The 15505-nt window shown below is 40.7% G+C and overlaps 1 protein-coding gene across 3 annotated transcripts in view; it reads right to left on the bottom strand.

Annotated features, from left to right (window-relative positions):
* Positions 1–15505, bottom strand: part of DGKI (diacylglycerol kinase iota) — a 238706-nt gene that overhangs the window by 43460 nt on the left and 179741 nt on the right. For all 3 annotated transcript variants that reach the window (XM_064155536.1, XM_064155533.1, XM_064155535.1), the window contains one exon: positions 6424–6449. In XM_064155536.1, the coding sequence (XP_064011606.1) occupies positions 6424–6449 (26 nt within the window). The remainder of the gene's footprint in view (positions 1–6423; positions 6450–15505) is intronic.

The following is a 15505-nucleotide window of genomic DNA, read 5'->3' as shown; positions in this document are numbered from 1 at the left end:
TATAAATTTTATATAAAAATATATATTTATTAAATTCAATATTTTCAAACTCTTGCCACCCCCAACCACTGTATATTAACATTAATGTTCAGTACACGATTATGAAAACAATTTAGGATAAAATATGTACAGGGATTTGGTTATTTAACTAGCAAACATTCAAACTATAAACAGAGAGAGGAGTTTTCCCTGCAGCTTAATGCTGCCTGGGATCCTTATGCTATTTGCCCAGCAGGGCAGGCAGAAACTCTTTCTGCTCTATGGCAGAGGCAAGAGTAAGAGGTATCAAACCTTTTACTCACAACTCTTTATCAATTATTAATCACACTCTGGGGCTGTGTCACAGCCTGTGCCTAATGTCCAATTCTCCAGGGTCTCTGTCTGTGAATTCTTTGAGGCTGGAATCTTCCTGGCTTGAGGGAAAATGATACATCTTCCCAGTTTCTGGGGAAATATTTCTGACCTTTGTTCTCCTGGTGAGGCATGATCTCTGCCTTGGTGCTGCTGTCTTCCTCTGGATGCTGTGTCCAGGGATATCAGCTGGCAGGATTTCAGGAGCAGGAGAAGAATATCCGTGCTGTCTCTGTCACAGTTCTTCATGGCTTCAGGCCGTGTGTGTGTCTGCTAGGAGTCTGAGCTCCATAGGTAAATGCAATGCAGGATCTGGTCCTGGTAGCATGATAGCATGCAAAAGTGCACAGCTGGCTTAGGAGGCTATAGGCTCCTTATATATATATTATGTGCAGGCTTAAATGAGCTCAGCATCTAAGGTACACAGGCAGGTGAGCTGCAATTGAGTCAAAGCATGAGCTCTGAACCTCTGAGCATCGGAGCTATGCAATGGCGTCTGAGCGTGGGGGTCTGAGTGACTGAGCACTGCAGGTGAAGGTCAGAGCTACGTCTGAACCATGCAAGAGAGTCAGAGCAGCAGGGCGCTGCAATAGGGTCCGAGCTGAGCTGCGGGTAGAGTCAGAGCACGTTGCTCACCTGTGCACCCCTATTTATTGACTGTGAGCAGAGATTAATGGCCTCTTTGGCCACTAGAATTGACCAATCAGGTTGGCAAGAAGCCAAACTTTACCATAATAGGCAGAAGCTCTTTCCTGGACTTTCCCAAATATGGGGGTCACATGGATTTGCCCCAGGGAGACACAAGCTGGGTGTGTGTGGGCTTACACAACCTGTTTACAACCAGGGGTCCTGGCAGAAAGACATGTCCAGGCAAGGCAAGGCATAAGCAAGCCTCTTTTCTGGCCTACAGGCCCTCCATGACACTATTATAAACCCACACTCCTGGCTTTGCATAAATTACTCCTAAGGGTAGGATAACCAGACTGGCTAACTCTATGTATCATGACAGAATCATCTACCAGAATCTGAAAGACTTTTGAGAGTTAGTTGAAGTTTGTCTTTCCAAGCAGAAAAATCATCCCTAATCTTTATCTTTTGTATAATATTATGACATTGTAAGAGCCAGCTGCCTCCAAAATGTCTTCTTTAAATATATTTGTCTCTTAATTTCTCATTCATCCCCTATTCCTTCAAGAATTTGGAATCTATGACAGACCACAAAACCACCCAAACATACAAACCCCAGCTTTACCAGAGCAAAGTTTCCTAGAAATTGCAGTGATGCAGCAAAGAAAAAAGCATCTGTTAGAAGGAAACAAGGCAGAAAAGCTAGTTTCCTGCTTTTACAAAGAAACAGGAAGAGCAAGAGAAGAGAGGAATATTTGGAACCACCTGTCTCCAGATCAGAATGCAACTCAGATGCATAAGGATTAACCACTGGGACTGGATTGACTACTACTTGAGATGTGCTAGTTTAGCCACCTAAAGCTTTGACTAGTTTCATGAGAGACAAGGCTCCTCTGCTTAAATTAATTTTGGGAAATTGTAGTCAGATTTTTGCAGGCTGACCATGATTAAGAGTGGGCAGGGCATGATCTAACTTACATTTGAGGTACAGCACAGTACTGGAAGGTGCTGGTTGAAGTAAGGGTTTGGTAAGTCTCAACCATTCACCTAATGATAATCTGGCAATCTGTGTACTGACCAAGCAGTGTGTTAGAGGTCTGCATTCTCACCAGAGTACCATACCTATATTGTACCAATGGATATAGTTTCTTTCAGTAATCTCCAACAGCTTCAGATCTCCTGAGCATAAGACAGGGATTTTTATAGGGTCAAAATACTGCAGGTGATATCATTCACTAACAGGGGAGTTGCCTGTCCCATCCCTTATGACATCCATCAGATATTCTGTGGCTCTGTCAGTTGCCCAGTCTTGACATTCAGCTTGTCCCAATAACCAAAGATAGACTATTGTCCACCAAGGCTGAATGGTAGAACTTCACCAGGCCCTACATGACTGAACAAGTAGCTTTTCCATTGCATTTTCCAGAGCCATTACTCTAATTCCCCATCTAAATGACTATGCTTTGGTAGTTGCTATTTGCATAGCTTGTTCCATATTTATCAGTCTGTTAAGGAATTTGGGTGTTAAAAGTTGTTTGCTATTTTGTGCTTTGTTTCTTTTTGGTGTTTTGGCTTGGGTTTTATTTGGTTGGTCTTGTGTGCATGGCTTGGGTTGTTTGTTTATTTGTTTGAAAAGTGGAAATAAAAGGAAAGAAAATATGGATTCCACTCTAGTTATGCGTTTCCTAACTACCTGTACCAAGGACAAAACCACAAACCTTCTAAAATCTTTTAGAGGCTTGGGTTTTTGTTTTGAAATGTGAGATTTTCTAGCAGTACTGTTTTCCTTCCTGTGCCAGTTAAAATGGCTGTTTTGCAACTGATAAAGGTGCCTTTAACCTGTGTCCACAGCAAGAAGCATTGTGTCCTGTTACAATTGTTCAATAGATGTCCAGTCTCAGACACACGGTGCTTTATCCTCACCCTCTCTTCAAGACAGTGTAATGCATTGTCCTGTCAGGGATTAATGGAAGTGCCACTCATAGTAGATACTATTTCTGGTAGCAGCTCTGTTACTACACTACAGATTCTACTGCAACTGCTTGTAACCAATGCTTGAAGCAGACAGTCCACACTGAAGGAGAAGCAGCACATTCAGAAGCCAAAGTTAGGAGCAAGAGTGTATGCAGATACAACCTTATGGTCAAGGGGAGAGAACCATACAACCTTATGGTCAAGGGGAGAGAACCATTTGAAAAGGAGGACAAGGATGATGGAAATTAAAAATGCACAAAGAAACAGTAGAGCTAAAAATGAGGACTAAAGATAAAAGAAAACAAAACAAAGACCAGGGAGAAGAAGGGAAGTTAAAGCAAAAGATCCAACGCAGCGGAGAAAGTGTCTTTTCTCAGTGACAGACATCACATCATCAGAAAATCATCACTACTAAGATGTGTCATAATAAGGAAAAGCACCAGAAGCACAGGACATATTGACATCAGTAAGGATGCATTATTTAATAGTTGAATCTTGCTCCATTGTGCATCTCAGACCATTACTGTCTTGTAAAACTACATATAAATATTTGACATCTTGAAAAGACACATGTTTGAGTAGTGATTATTAATGAAAATAACAGTCTCAAAACTGACTCCTGGATGCTTACACCAGTAAAAATATACCAGGAGAGTTCTGTACTACAAAAGACAGGCAATACAAAGAAAAGTTTTTCATTTTCTCCTGGACCCTCCTTTTGTTGTGTTTTAAGATGAAAGACTAATCTGAGATGCTTCCACATACACATAAAAAGGACTGAGAAATACCTGGACTCAAAGAAACTTGTGTTATGGCACTTTGTTGCATTTTCCTTCTAGTACTGTCCTGATTCTGGATGTATCACAGGGGAAGAGAAAAAAATCCAAGCATTGGACTTCTCTTTTGAAAAGTCATTGGGTCACAAGAAATGTTTTGTGCTTGAGAGAAGCTCCTACAAACTTACATGGATTACAAATCTAGTTGGATAATTCATAGTCATAAACCACAAAACTTCTAATAAGCAGTATTATCACATCATTAATTGGACAAGGAAATATAGGCCTTTCACTCTGCATTTCAGAGTGGGCAAAAGGGAAGAGAGGGAACGGGATACTCAGAGATGTTTGTTAAATCTGAAAGCCAGACCTCGGCAGCAGATGGTAGATGGCAAACACGAAGATTTCGTGAAAAACTAGAACAGCATAAAAATGGTAGAAACTAAGCATTATGACAGCAGAAAATACTGAAGTTTAAAGACACAAAAGAAAATAATTTCCACTGTCCGTTGCTCCATTAATAGATAGACAAAAATTGTGCAGCAGAATAGATGGAAAGGAAACGAAAGAGCAAAAGCAGTTTGCTCACTAACAAGCTTGTGCTCTGACAAGCAAATTGAGTTCAGGTCTTGAAACAGTAAATTAGAACATAATGATTTCAAATTTCATCTGAGGGTGGGAGAAATGGAATATGCTGTTAACTTCTCACAGGTTTCCAGTACTTTATATTAAGAAACTCTGGTCATGGTAAAAAGCAGATGAACTACTAAGCAAGAAAACTGCCTTGGTTCATAGAGTCAGTGAGCTGTAAATTATGGGAAGTTGAGAGTACACCAAGAAATTAAAACTGTGTATTTCTGCCATTATCATGCTCTTATTCATCAGGGGATCCACTACTACTGGACACTAGAAATGGACTAGATGGATTAGATATATCTTTGGGCTGATAAATTTGCCCAATTTATGGTTGTTGGGAATTTTTTGTGTGGTGTTTGTTTTTTTTTTTTTTTTGTAACTTTTTTTACTAAGAAATGACACATTAAGGAGATGGAAGAAAATGTATTAATGATAATACATTTGACAGTCACTATACTGGACTAAAAAGATCTTGGCTGCAGCCAAGGACAATGTAAGTTGATCCTAACTAGTCATTCTACACTCTGAATGAACATACTCCAGGACAAAATTCCAGACTCACATGTCCTTATGTCTTCATTTGTAACAGTCCTTACTATTTCCCATCTGGGACTTTCTTGAATGCTACTTATTGTATTATTCAGAATTTTTGCTGATTGTCTAACTTCATACAAATTGAATGCCAGAAGAAAACATATATTCATTTATTTTGTGGTCCAAATTAATATTGTCGATTCAGAGATGAAATGATCTTTCTCCTCTCAGTAACAGTCTCCTTTTTTTCTCTTTTTTCCTCCTATTCCTTATGCAACTCTGCCAGTGCAATTACCATCTCATGCAAGCTGTGTCCCTGGATTTCAGTACCAACACAATCAGAATTTAATGTACTCTGGAGGAATATTTATACCACTGAACTGTAGTATGTAAGCTAGTCAAATTATTAACCAGATAGTCACTGCAAACTCCCTACATAAGAAAAGATCTGATCCTTCAGTATCTCTCCTTCTGAGCAAACATATAACCATAACCTGCAAGTCTTGTTATCCAAGATATGAAGATTTACTTGTAAAAGCTGTTGTCTGCATTAAATTCTGCACCATACTACCAAAGCAACTTCAGTGGTAGCCCAAGATAACACGGGTTCAAGCTTTTAAAGCATAATACACTCTCTTCGACTACAAATGTTTAAGAGTCATCTTCATCCAAAATAAAAAAGAATCTTAGTCTCATGCATAATTTTCCATAGATGAAGCACTATGCAGTTGAGTTAATAAATTGCACACTTTTTTTGTTAGTTCAATTTGATTGTGCAAGATTCTCCCAGTACTCAGCATTGGTGAGACCACACCTTGAATACTCTGTTCAGTTTTGGGGTCATCATCACAAGAACGGCAATGAAGTCCTAGAGCAGGTCCAAAGAAGGTCAACCTAGGTGGGGAAGGGTCTGCAGAAGTGGTCATAGGAGTGGCTGAGGAAACTGGGGTGATTTAGTCTGGAGAAGAGAAGGCTAAGGGAAGATACCATTGCTCTCTACAACTGCCTGAAAGGAGGTTGTAGCGAGGTAGGTATTGGTATCTTCTCTGTAGTTTAAGTGATAGAATGAGAGGAAATGACCTCAAGTTGCACCAGGGGAGGTTTAGATTGAATGTTAGATGAAAGGGCTCTCAAACACTTGGAATAGTGTGCCTAGGGAGGTGGTTGAATCTCTGTCCCTGAAAGTGTTTAACAGACACAGAGATGTGATGCTGAGGGACACGTTTTACCACCAGAGTTTGACAATAGTTGGACTCAATTATCTTAAAGGTCTTTTTCAATGGAAAGAATTCTATGACTCATTTTACAAATAATGCAACACAGGCTTAACTTCTGTCAGTCCCAGCTAAATCAACCCAAATGGACAAGCAATCGATATTTAGGGTGAACAGCATGTGAGCAACAACAAAGATTCAATTTTTAAAACTATTTTTTTCTCCACTACAATTGTGTTAAAGTACAGCTTACTAGCTTGTCTTTAGACTCAATTTACATATGCTATTAGTATCTATAAAACAGATCTTACCTTGATCTTCTGAGGAGACCGGTGACCTGGAACAAAACAACAAAGTCTAGTCAATCTTTGGAATGAAAAGACCATAAATAACTCCAGTGTCACTGTGGGGGATGTGACATGAAGGGTTTATTCTTTATTCCGTTGAAGAGATGGCTCAAAGCCACCTGACAAGGAAGAAGCAGAAAAGGGCAGGGACCTACTCCAGCAGCAAGTTTTGCAAGGCATATCTATATAGCGGCAGGCAGCTGCACTGGGAAGCACTCTTGGCATGAGTTTCTGTTGGCATTTGCATAATAACTATCTTCCACTGTTACTGATATTACTGTTGAGAAAGTCTTGGTCCCCCAGATATTATTGAAGAGACCAGAATTAAGTGTAGGCCAGTAGAAAAGCTTACAGCTAGAGGTGGTTGAGGAAATCACAGCTTCATGAGAACTCAGTCATTAAGGTGTCCATTTTTCTTACCACAAGTCATGTAGTGGCTACCTAACCATAATTAATAACAGTTCATGACATCTTTACAAAAGCAACATAAACAGGCCAAAACAAACCATAAACCCCAAGCACCTCCCAAAAAAAACCCCTAACCAATCCAGGTTTGGACAGATATAAGTATGATAACAAGAGGACACAGCCTCAGGCTGCGCCAGGGGAGATTTAGGCTTGAGGTGAGGAGAAAGTTCTTCACTGAGAGAGTCATTGGACACTGGAATGGGCTGCCCGGGGATGTGGTGGAGTCGCCGTCCCTGGGGCACTTCAAGGCAAGGTTGGACGTGGCACTTGGTGCCATGGTCTAGCCTTGAGCTCTGTGTTAAAGGGTTGGACTTGATGATCTGTGAGGTCTCTTCCAACCCTGATGATACTGTGATAAGAACAACATAATAGCAGCAACACATGATTTACAGGACACCCTAACCAATGGCTTATGGTTCTGAAAATATTCCAATAGAGTGAGTGTGTTATAAAACATGAGGAACCTTTCAGTGCTTCTGCTGATGAACAGAAGGCTCCCACTGAATTACAGAGATTTTGTGCTACAAGGATCACATGCTTCATCATTTTGGTCAGCACCCATACCAAAGGAACACAAAGAAGTGTAAACTATTTGCCCTCCATTTTCCCTTATGCAATAGCTTGGCGTAGCAAGACTGGGCTAACTGTACAGCCAGATCTGCGACGTGCCTTGGTTACTTAGACCAAAGAGCACACAATGGATTGGACCATTGCCTTCACTCTTCCCCAGCAGACTTCCAAATGCATGCATAGCCTTTTCCACCCAGTAACAAGGAGTTTGTTCCTGCAGGGAATGGAATGATCCATGTTTCCTTTTCCAAGATACATTTAATTTTGCACCAGTGTACAAATATAACAAATTGCTAAAGATTTGAAGTTAGTGTTGTTGTCAGCAAACAGATCAAATCTGACGTAAGAAAAGCAGCCACACAGGGGTGAAGGCAAAAGAAGGCACAAAGAGAGGAAAAGCACATGTATATTTAACTGAGTCAGCAGGGGCTGAGGGTTGGAGTGAGGGAAAAGGGTTAGAAACTCTGGATTTAAAGGAATAAAGGAGCTAAGGAAGGATTCATGATCTCATTCCATAACAGGCATCTGAAAATGAAGTTTGAGGGATTATAGGGACATCAGAAGCAGATATGCAAATATATAGATGCAGACAGGAAAGATGGCAAGAAAAGAATGAAACTTTTCTAATGAGGTATGCAAATTCTATTTTTAAAAAAGAAAGAGATTTGCAAAGAAAGAGAGGAAAGAGTTACAGCACAGCTGGAGCAGTGGTCACTGTGAAAGGAAAAAATGTGATTGCCTAATTAAGATTCTGACTGTGCAAGAAGCCAATGTGTCTGTATGGATCAGAATTAATTAATCCTCTACTCCTATTAAATCCTCTGATTGCTGCTGAACATCCCAGCCATGTATGCCACTCTCCTGCCAACCAGGCCAGCTCTGCCCTTGCACTTCAGCCATGTCTCTGGAAATACAATAGGCCTGGAGGTAATCCTGAGGATCAGCAGGCATCAGGACTCCATCCCACTGCTTTTACCAGTTAGTAATAGACTTTCCTCCATGATTCCCAGCAGAAGCCTTACTGAAGGTCAAATCTCAATGCATAGTGCTTCCTACAAGGTTAAACAGTGTAGAATGAGACATAGCAAGAAGTGCAAATGTCTAGGTACTTAATTTTTATTTTTTGCTTGCAGGAGTCATGCCATGTTCCTTATCTCATATATCCTGACCCCCCATCCATTGCTAATGCAGTATCCCACAGCACAAGTAGAATTTATTCCTCTTTTTTTTTCTTAATTGCAGAGTTTTGTCATCTTTCAGATCTTTATTGGAAATAATAAACAACAAAATTGTCCTATAATTTGACTCTCCTTTATTCCTGGTAAAACAGATGTCATTAGTTCCTTAAAGCATAAACAACAGGAGAGACACTAATAGAGTACTACTGCCTTCTCAATTAAAAGGTCGAAGGAAGGGATGAAGAATATGTTTGTGCATATTTAGTGTGCCCAAACTTAGTATGTATGTTTCAAAATACTACTGCCACGTATCTTTGTTGGATGCCTTGAACACAGTGTTTGAACAGCAACAGATCTAACACTTACTACTGTTGCTACAAGTAGTGCTTTCATCTGAAAGACCTTATCAATCATCTTTTGGAACTGTGTAGCCTGGGAACCTGAGAAAATAAGGTTAATATAATCACAGCACCTTGATGTTTGTGTATGCACCTCTCTGCCTCATCCTAATAAAGTTTGAGCTTGTTGGTTCATTTCACTCATCATTAGCAAACAGGTTGAAGAATCAATTCTTGCTTTCACAAGGAAAAGCAATAAGTTCAAAAGTTTCTGATGTAGCTTCAAAGCCACAAAGAGAAAAGTTTTTAATACCTTGCAGCCACAGGAAAACCTCAACAAGAGCTTTGGTCATTGGAGATACCAGAGCTCCAACCACAATAAACCAGGCTCCCATTGTTTCACTACTGACAAAGTATTCTGGCAAGAAGTGGAGAGGACTTTCAGCATTCTCCTACATTTTCAGATCACATGTTTTAGCAGGATTTTTCCAAACCCTTCCAATACTCACCTAGGTACACCATGGGAAGTCTTGCTTACAACTATAATAGAAGGAAGTGGTGCTCTTAAAAAGTACACACTAAGTATGGGACACTTCATGCATTGCCTGGTCTACCCAGTGCTTATGATGAGCTCTGAGGGAGGAAAGAAATAAAGTCTAATGCCCTGCTCTGTGCTACATAATCCACACCCAGAGGACATTTTCCTAACAGCCAAAAAAAACCAGTCAATACTCATATTTTGGGTTACACATCCTTCTCTCAGGTGTGTGAGAAGTGTGAGGGATATTCTGTGGAAGCAACAGTCACCAGATGAGTGTCCTGAGAATGAAGGATTCTTACTTGCTAACATCTGCATAGCAACCATCTATCCAGCACCTGTCAACTGCCCTCCTGGTACAATTCTAGATGTGTATTTGACTGACACAAAGTTATCATACTTATGACTTACATACTTCAAAAAGGTAGAGTCAAGTCTGAGATACTTCAGAAGAACTGTCAAGATTTGTGGTCCTACAATCAAAAATCAAATGATTTTGCCAAAAGAAATCTTGAAGAGATTTGGTTAAACAATACAAATCAAACCCCAAAAGCACTCAGGAAGAGGTTCAGGCACTGCAGTATTCTGTTCTTTGCCATTTCAGAATGGAATTGCTTATATCAGCTGTTACTTTTTTCCTGCTTTTATCTTGGTGTAAAATTAACTTTTAGAAAGAAAGGTTCATCAGTTCTTCCTCCAAGACAGTAGAGAAAGATCAGATTGTATGTGACTGGTTACATTTCCAGCATTATAAGCTTAAATTAGCTTTTATAGCAACAATACTCTTTTACCATGTGTGAGTGGGAAGCTCAATTTCAAATATTTTCACCAAAGGCATTAATCTGACTTTTGCACTACTCTGGTTTGACAGCTGCTTCATGATGAGCTATTGTTATACTGACTAGTTAAGAGGAAGGCAAATATGACTATCATGGTAGGGGAATGGATTCAGAAGGGAGGAGGAAGGGAAGTACATTATCACCTCTGCTTTCCATGTTTTTCATATCCTTCCTTTCGCTAGTCCTGCAGAAGCATTCTCCTCTTGTTCCAGGGTCACAATCTCTCCTCAGAAGACAACAGCACTTGTTGCAGGCAAGGGGAATCTACGCATTGCTTGTTCCACCAAGCTCTGTGTAAGCAAAGCAGTCTCTGTGCACAAAATGCACAGGGATCTCTCAGGAAATGAGGTACATATATTCAGAAACACATTAAAACAAACAAACAAAACTGAATAATAATGTAAAAAGTCCCTAATCATATATACACTAGTGACTTCCAGCAAACTGGAAGAATTCAGATACTGAAAGCACAAGGATACTAAAAGACCACTGTGATCCAAAGATCACTGATATTTTCCCACTCACTCTTACAAGCTTTGAATCAACTGCTGGCCAAACTCTGATCCTCAGTATAGTCAAAGTAGCCTTCAGAACCATGCAAAGGTTCCTCAAACTGCCAAACCCTCAGATCTATTTCCAAGTATGCTCTCTAGTGTGCAAGCACTAGATTTGCTCAGCACTGTAAAAGTGGAAGAAGGAATATTCATTTCTAAGGATGAAAGGGCAGGGACCGTAGCAATTTTGAGCCTAGTCAGCTGAGGCTTAGAAACCTAGAGAAATTCAACCAGCCTCCAGCAGATGAATTTTAACAAAATTTCAGAAAATGGGTACATTATTCAGGGAGACAAGAGCCTCCAGAGAAACAAGCCCAGAGCTGATGTAAAGCAGCTATGTTAATCAATAAACCCGTAACAGAAAGCATCTGCACCAGGCCTATTTAAAATGAGCCATTTGCAATTTAAAGACCAAATAACAATCTGTGCACTGCAATTCTGCTGGGGTTTACAGCCATTTCCCCTTTTACCTGCTTAAGCAATGTATTTCTGGAAACTATTGAATTCAGTCTAACATCAGCTGCCTGTGATGAAGGAAGAGAACCACTCATTCTCATTTTGCGTATACACCTCTCTAGAACCAAAAGTGGTGTCCCTTTAGAGGTTTATTCATATCTTTTCTGACTGCAATTGAAGAAATTTTTTAACACAAAGTATTTTTAAAGTAATGGTGAGGAAGCCCTCTCATTCAGCAATCTGTATCAAAACCGCTGTGACTAGTGAGTTCTCTGCAGCCCCGGGTGCAGACAGTCCTTCACGTCTTGCTGGCAAAAAGGCAGCACTGCTTGCTTTCCTGATCCCTCAGCATCTCCTAATTGGAGGTGATCAATAAGATAATGCTCAGCCTGGGCATCACTATTTTCTGTCATCCAACTTGATGAAAAATAAAAGCCAAAGACCTACTGAGAGCTTCCCCACGCTTCCAGTTCGACCCTTTACATGGAAAATTCAGTGACCTTGAGAGCTAGCAGCAACCTACCAGGTTCAACAAAGGCAAACACAAAGTCCTGCAGCTCTGGAGGAATAAACCCATGCAGTGTGACAGGGTGGGGGCCTTCCACCTAGAAAACAGCTTTGCAGAAATGGATGCAGGGTGTTAGCCAAGCACAAGTTGAATGTCACTTAGCAGAATTCCCTGCGACAGCAAAGGCTAATGGCATATTGAAGTCGTATTTGCAAGAGCACAGCCATGAGCAAGGATGGAAGTGATTTTTGCCCTCTACTCAGTATTTGTGAGATGAATACAAGATAGATATTGACAAGCTGGACTGAGTTCTGCAAAGGGGCATGAAGATGGTAAGGGCATGTGAGGAGAGACATATGAGGAAAGGCTGAAGAAGCTGGGTTTGTTCAGTAAGAAGAAAAGGCTCAGGGAAAATCTTATTGCTGCTTTCAGCTACCTAATGGAAAGACATAACCAGGACAGAACCAGAGTCTGCTTGAGGAGAGAGAAGGAGAAGCAGCAAGACACAAGCTGGAATGTGAAAAATTCAAATGGGACATCAGGAAAAACTTTCACCACATAGATGCTCAAACAAGGCAATAGGTTGAACAGCAAGATTATAGAATCTCAAGCTTTGCAGGTATTCAAAACCCATCTGGACAAGGCTCTCAGCAACTTCATCTGGTTGGACCTATTTTGAAGAGGGGTTTGGATTAGATGACTTCCAGAGATCCCCCCAAACCTAAATTTTTCTGCAATTCTGTGAGTGTCTCTACAAAGCTTTCTGCTTTATTATTCCAGCTTTCCTGTAGTTCTTTTCATTCAAGTCTTTCTCACAGACAATGGCCATACTGCCTCTCACATGGGAAAGTGTCAGCCAGCAATGCTCCCTGAAGTGAAAAACCCCTTCCATTCCATATTGTTTTACAGAAGTTTGTTCAGACACTTAATGTTACTCCACAAGAGCAACCTGGAGAGGTTGTTTTTGTCTAATTCTGTTATCAGCAAAGATCAGTACTTTGCCTAGGATCTCTGTAACTTCCTTCTGCAAACTCATTCCCTACCTGCACAGAAACTACTGTCTCAGGCTCCTTGCAAGCAGTCCAAACTGCAGGAGTTTAGCCTGAGGCTTCTTAGGAAAACATTACAGCTCAGATGTACTCCTTGCTGTGTCTCAGGCACACCTGTGCCCCTTATATTGTTCAGCTATTTTCTCATTACCGCCTAACTTTTTATTTCTTGACATTTTTCTGCCCGCCGCCGAGAGGTTTCAGTGAAGGCTTGAGAAGCCGCAGCGCAGCTGTACCTGAAGCTGTACTGACACCCAGAGGGGCTGCCTGGGAACTGCTGCTTCACAAGGGAATAGGAGCTCTTCAGGGGATCTTTTTTATTTTGAAACAAACAAACAAAAATGAGAGCTCTACCTTGGTATCAAGATCAAAATATGACCTTGAAGAAGAAAGCTGGTTTGTTTTTTTTTCTTGAAAAAGAGGTATTCACAAACGACCAGGAGGATCAATATGGGATGGTCATAGGTTGGTTGCTTTGGATTATGTGTTGTCCTTTTATACTCTGCCTGCATACTCTCTTATTAGCACATGATAGCTAAGTATCTCAGGGGAGTGTAAGGCATTCATTTTGAAGAGGTCTCGATTGAAACTTCTTTGAAATGTTGTTCTGCCATCTCCAGATTTGAACTAAATCTTCAAAATCTTCAGTGACCTACTTGTCAATTGCTTGACAAATTCGGTGGGCAAAAGGCAAAGGAAGGCAGTAGCAGATGCGGCTCTACAGACTGGATGTCAAAGGATTGAACACTGCTTGAAAGAGTGTTTCATTAAAAAGAACTGGGATGGGAATGAAATGGGATAGGTGTACACAGATTGATTCCACATGAAAAGCAATTAAGGCTGTTAGGCACAAGCAGTCTGATCTCTTTCCTCAGTAATGGATCTCTGTGCTTCTACTTTTGCCAGAAAAATATTAGTTCAGACATCATTTTGCTATGACTTTAACTTCTTATTTAACCCAAAGAAAGGAATTTGGTAGCTGCAAATTCATTGCCATGCTGAAAGCACATCAGGTACATTCTGATTCAGAAGTCACACCTCCACTTGGCCCTCAGGCTAAATGGAGATGAAGCACATCAACTCCTTGGTGTCTTAAAACACCTCCCAATTTAGGTTTCTAAATAATCTAGAAGCTACTCTAAGTAGTGTATTTGTTACTGCAAAGCAAAGCAAAGCAGTGTCTCCTGATAAATAGCCTTTAGCAGTTTTGGGAGAAGACAGATTGAAACATAGGAATCCCTCAGAAACAGATTTGTGCAATTATGTTCCTAAATATATGGTCTGACTGTTACAAACTCTAAGCACCAAGCAACCCTCTCTTTCTTGTTAACTAATAAAAAACCCAACAACAACAACAAAAAAAAACCCCAAAGAAATAAATTAATAACAAACCAAACAAATGTACACAGATGAAAAAAAAACAAACTACCCAAACCCCACCTGTTAAAATGCACACAGGTCCTACTCGAAGCAGAATTGCTGGGCCCTTTAAACTCCTGCTATAGAGTAATTAATAGAGAACAAAACTTATAATAGGAGTTTCAGATATGATTTTCGTGTTGCACTTTTAGACGCCTGGCACAGAAACAAGGATCTGAGAGTCAGGGTTATACTGGCTTCAAGCCATTTCTTGCTCTCTGATTTCAGCTCTTGGCATAATTTAGCCAGGTCCATCTGTCCCTACTTGCCCATGGGCATTAATGCTGCCAGCAATCTCAGTAAGGCAATGTGTTACAGCCCCACTCCTCATGTATTTCCTTCTCACGCACAAACTTCTGTGCCAGAACTGTTAAATGCTCACTCAATCTCAGCTACTAAGACAAAGCTGTGGGGTTTAGTGCTACTTTCCCACTGCAGAGTAGCAGCAAGCAAGTAGGGAAAACTTTTCTCCCTCCTTATTTGAATGTTTTTAAGCTTCCAGAAGTTTCTCCTCTCACCTGACAACCCTTTGGCGGGCAGTTTAAAAAGAGGCAGCACTTTCTATGCCCCCTGAATCCAGGAGACTAGGATAGGCAAGACGTAGAAGGGCAAGAGCAGCTCCCTGCAGAGCAGCCAAGCCAAGATTGACATTTGGGGGAATTTTCTACCTCTCAGCAGCCCCACAGCAAACCAGAGAATCTCTCCTCAACCCAAACACACTAAACTAGTTCACATTCACAGGTACTTTCTGTTTCAAGCAACAGATTTTCCAGAAGAAATAAGCTTCTTTCATGCACAACTCCATTAAGCAAAAACAGCTCATCAATACAAATTTTCAATATTGACAATATTTTGTCTCCAGCTTTTTGTTGCACTGCTTGAAAGAGTCCAGCACAGAGCCACAAATACAAAGAAGGGAGTGGAACATCTCCCTTATGACAAAAGTCTGAGGGAGCTGGGGCTCTTTAGCTTGGAAGAGACTGAGGGATCACCCCATTAATGTTTAGAAATATGTAAAGGATGAGTGTCAGAAGGACAGAGCCAGGCTCTTGACAGTGATGTGCAATGATAGGGCAAGGTGCAGCAGGTGCAAGCTGAAGCACAAGAGCTTCCACATGAACATAAGGAA

This window comes from Pogoniulus pusillus, chromosome 15 (assembly GCF_015220805.1).
Source record: "Pogoniulus pusillus isolate bPogPus1 chromosome 15, bPogPus1.pri, whole genome shotgun sequence".
NCBI classification, from domain to species: Eukaryota; Metazoa; Chordata; class Aves; order Piciformes; family Lybiidae; genus Pogoniulus; species Pogoniulus pusillus.
Note: the sequence above shows the minus strand (reverse complement) of the source record. Positions and strands in the feature narration are given on the sequence as shown.